The sequence below is a fragment of the Orcinus orca genome, chromosome 14 (assembly GCF_937001465.1).
Source record: "Orcinus orca chromosome 14, mOrcOrc1.1, whole genome shotgun sequence".
In the NCBI taxonomy this organism is placed as follows: Eukaryota; Metazoa; Chordata; class Mammalia; order Artiodactyla; family Delphinidae; genus Orcinus; species Orcinus orca.
Window position 1 is genome coordinate 42,753,049 of NC_064572.1, and position 4,581 is coordinate 42,757,629.

A 4,581-nucleotide genomic window follows, 5' to 3' on the forward strand; every position below is an offset into this window, starting at 1 on the left:
AGAGCTGGTGTGCTGATGACCCAGTCTTTGCATACCTGGCTGTCTTCAACTCTGCCATGTGTCACCTGAGAAACAAGGCTGGCAGGGCAGGTAGGGACTGAGACCAGGAGGGCACACTGTGTGTCAAGCCCCGAGGTTTTTGTTCTGTCCTAAAGGGGGTGCCATGGAAGGACCTGAGCACATGGCAGAATGTGTTGCTGTCTCTATTTGCATAAAATGTGATAAGGGGATTTCTATGCTGTTCCCTAAATAGTTCTCCAGCCTCCAGGCCATGACTCCAGCCTCCTTCGCTCCACTCTGACCCTGAGCTGACTTGCCCCAGGTGATTCGTCACCGTTCTTTCAAAGCCTCCTGAACTCTGCATACAACAGTCCAACTTCTTTATCATCAAAATAGCCTCAAACTCTGAGGTCAGAGGGAATTTGTGGAACAGGTTCTGACGTCAGACAGACCTGGGTTTGTATCTGGGCCCCATTACGTATTAGCTGTGTGACTATGGGCAAGTTGCTTTACATCTCTGAGTTTCAGGTCCTCTAGGTCTCAGCCTTGGGAAGGAAGCAGCCATGAAACTCTCTACCTGGTCCCCACTCTTCCATGGATTCCACACAGGAGGCACTATCCTTCAGTGCCATTTGTCTTTGCTTTGCAGATGTCATCATTGAATCTCCTGGAATCTTTTCACATCCACCATGAACATCTCTCACTTCCTGGCCTTGCTGTTCCCAGAATCCCCACAGGGTCAAAACAGGAGCAAGTCAAGTTCTCTGTACACTCCGTACAACTTCTCTGACTACTGCCAGGATTCCATAGACCCAATGGTCTTCATTGTCACCTCCTACAGCATTGAGACCATTGTGGGAGTCCTGGGCAACCTCTGCCTGATATGTGTGACCATTAGGCAGAAGGAGAAGGCCAACGTGACCAACCTGCTTATTGCCAACCTGGCCTTCTCTGACTTCCTCATGTGCCTCATCTGCCAGCCACTCACGGCTATCTACACCATCATGGACTACTGGATCTTTGGCGAGGTCCTTTGCAAGATATCGGCCTTTATCCAGTGTATGTCGGTGACAGTCTCCATCCTCTCGCTCGTACTTGTGGCTCTGGAGAGGCATCAGCTCATCATCAATCCAACAGGCTGGAAACCCAGTGTCTCGCAGGCATACCTGGGGATTGTGGTCATCTGGCTCATCGCGGGCTTCCTCTCCCTGCCCTTCCTGGCTAACAGCACCCTAGAGAATGTCTTTCATAAGAACCACTCCAAGGCTCTGGAGTTTCTGGTGGATAAGGTGGTCTGTACTGAGTCCTGGCCACTGGACCATCACCGCATCATCTACACCACCTTTCTGCTGCTCTTCCAGTACTGCATCCCACTGGCCTTCATCTTGGTCTGCTACGCTCGCATCTACCAGCGTCTGCGGAAGCGGGGGCGGGTATTCCGCAAGGGCACCTACAGCTTTCGGGCTTGGCAGATGAAGCGGATCAATGTGGTCCTTGTGGTAATGGTGGCTGCCTTTGCTGTGCTTTGGCTGCCCCTGCATGTGTTCAACAGCCTGGAGGACTGGTACCATGAGGCCATCCCCATCTGTCATGGCAACCTCATCTTCTTGGTGTGCCACCTGCTTGCCATGGCCTCTACCTGTGTCAACCCTTTCATCTATGGCTTTCTCAACACCAACTTCAAGAAGGAGGTCAAGGCCTTGGTGCTGACTTGCCAGCAGAGCGTCCCTGTGGAGGAGTCCGAGCATCTGCCTCTGTCCACAGTGCACACGGAAGTCTCCAAAGGGTCTCTGAGGCTCAGTGGCAGGTCCAACCCCATCTAGCCAGGGTTAGGGCTTCTCTCTGCCATGTTCATTACCAGCCTCCCTCACTTAGCTAAGTGGGCACGTTGCAAGCTGGGGGTGGCAGTGGCTTTGTGGGGCCCAGATAGGGGCCTTGTGAAGCCAAGCATTCTGATGGTTCAGCTGTTGTTCTTGGGAGAATTCTGAGTCTGGGCTCTGCAGGTCACACACAGTATGTCTTGCATCCTGAGCAGATGCCAGAGCCGGAGATGGTCTGATTGATGGTCTGTAGTTCATTCTGGTAACTCAGCAACAGATGCCCAGCCCGGGAGCCCAGGGATTTCACTTCCACCAGTGAGGCTGCAAGGCCGTGGTGGGGTGAGGGGAAGAACACGTGGAGTCAGAGCTCTGGACCTTGGTAAACCCCTAACCTCTGTGGGAGACAATGTTTGTGGATGGGCTTTGTAAGTGGTAAAGAGTTCTATGGAGGCAAGACAGGGGGATTACTGTATATCATTAGCACATCCAGCTGCAGAGAATGGACCCTGGCAGCCAGCTCACACTCCTCTGCAGTAGGAAAATCAGCCCTGAGCAGCAGGAATTCCAGGGTTCACATGCTACTCCATCCTTTTTCTCTTTCTTTGTATCTGCCACCTTGAATGGAAATAAGCCTGCGAGTATATCTCCTTGATAGGACTGTGGGCCCCTTGAGGGTGACATCTGTATTGTCAAAGAGCTTGGGTCCCCTATGCCTGGGACAGTCCCTGGCACAGGGAGAGAGCTCCAGAAAGATTTACCGTGGTGACAAGAAAGGTAGCAGGTGCCCCTGCTGAGTGCTGAGCTGAGGACAGCACCCTGCGCCACAGTCCAGTGTAGGAAGGGCTCAGGCTGCTGCAGCCACACTCTCTCGCCTGCCCTTCCTTGCCTCCCAGGACCTCTCTTGACAAGGCAGCTGGCCAAGGACTCTGCGACCCTCCCCAGTCCACCCACTGCAGAGACTTGCAGTACTTAAGGCCATGACTCCAGCCTCCTTCGTTCCACTCTGCCCCGAGCTGACTTGCCCCAGGTGATGTGTCACCGTTCTTCCAAAGCCTCCCCAGGACTTTGGGCCTCCCGGCGGCTTTCAGTAATGGCAGGGCCAGGGAGGGAGTTCTTAAAGTCTGGGGCACGGGCTGAAAGGAGCAGAGTGTCCCCCTTCCTCCAGCCAGCCTGGGAAATGGAGAAAGGGCTACGATGAGTGTGAATATCTCACCCGTGGAGGTCAAGGTTCAGGCTTCTGGATCCAAGGCTTCATCTGTGTGTGGACCAGACAGCTTGTCCTTGCAGAAAGGGAAATGTCAAGATTGCTGTGGGCCACCTCGGATGGGATGTCCAGACCTGGTTGTACCTGCTCAGTCCTGCAGAGTGGCTAGTGGTGGGACCCACCTCGGCCTCCCGGGGCAGGGTATTCAAGTCCCCAGACCCTTCGAGGGGCCTCACTGTGAGGCTCCTAGGGTTGGCTCTGCACAGGGCATCTGGCAAAGGGCCAGGTAGCAGGAGATTGAACAGCCACATTTGATCATCTCTCTGGCCTGGCCTCTGACCAAGAACCTGTACAGCTGACACCAAAGACAACTGCTCTTTGAGTCACCAGCTCCCTTCCTGGAACTGTTTATTTTGTCCCAACTTTTGGTCACATCTCTCATTCCATCCCTTTGCTCACCTTTATCCGGTTTTTTGGGCAGATTGTTGAGCCATTCTCTCGGTTGCAGCTTGTGCTTGTCCTCTGGTGCCACCTGCTGCTGGCTGCTCCAGGTAACCACCTGCCAGCAAAGCCCAGACCCTGGGACCCATTCCAGAAAGATGTCATTGCTCAAGCTCTGCAAGGAACTGGGGGCCTCAGCCCCCTCCAGATCCCAGACGGTTGCCTGGAGTTTGTGTGTCACCACTCATCTCAGTGGTGCCAAGATGCTTGGGGACAAGGATGCTTTAGGGTGCTAGCATGCTTGAGGACTGGGGGACCAGGCTGAGCATCTGGTGAAGGTGCTTGGCATTGGGAATTCAGGTAGAGAATGGAAGCCTCGCTGAGTATCTTCTGTGCTCCCCTCACCTTGCTGGGTTGGCACAACTTGCGTGGATGGCTGTCTCCTGCTCCTGTTCCTAATGACCCTTGGGGTTTCCCATTTATCCAGCACCTTTGGCACTTGTATCTCAAAGTGTGCTCAGAAGACCAGCAGCCTTAGCATCACTTGGAGCTTGTTTGGCATGTAGAATCTCTCTTCCCACCCCAGACCTATTGAATCAGAATCTGCATTTTATCAAGATCTCCGAGTTAATGGGCAAACATTCGAGACGCTTTCCTCTAGGAAACAGATTGCCCTGGAGCCTGGAGCCAGTCGGTGAGCACCTGTAGACACCCACGGTGGGATCTACAGTAGAGCTATAGGAATCCTAGTTCTAGAGATATGGCTGTAAAATGGTATTGCTAAAAAGGTGGATTCAGTTTTGATTGTATATCTGGCTGCATGTGGACATATTTCTTGTGGGCTTTTCCTTCCTTCAATAAATATTTGTGAAATGAACAGTTTGCATGGTTATATTCTTGGCAAACATGCTCCTCTGTATTCTGCTCTGTTTCACTTAAAACTGTATCATCAACAGTTTTCCATCTCGCTGGATATTATTTTTGCCAGCTGGTTAAGAATCTAGAAAATGCTCCAGTGAAAGCTGGTACCTCTGAACAGCATCTCTCTTTAGCTCTTGGAGGGGCCTTTTCTCACCCAGAAAACAGACCTGTCCCTGATAGTAGTGGGAAGAACCC

General features: G+C 52.5%; 1 protein-coding gene across 1 annotated transcript; it reads left to right on the forward strand.

Annotated features, from left to right (window-relative positions):
• Positions 1-665: 665 nt before the first annotated feature.
• LOC101284569 (neuropeptide Y receptor type 4-2) lies at positions 666-4,306 on the forward strand. Its single transcript, XM_004286505.4, has one exon. It carries the CDS (start codon positions 690-692, stop codon positions 1,821-1,823), a length of 1,134 nt encoding a protein of 377 aa, XP_004286553.1. The 5' UTR covers positions 666-689; the 3' UTR covers positions 1,824-4,306.
• The last annotated feature ends 275 nt before the right edge of the window (positions 4,307-4,581 follow it).

Excerpts from the sequence above, each read along its gene's own strand:
- LOC101284569 (XM_004286505.4), top strand. The coding sequence starts at position 690 with ATGAACATCTCTCACTTCCTGGCCTTGCTGTTCCCAGAATCCCCACAG.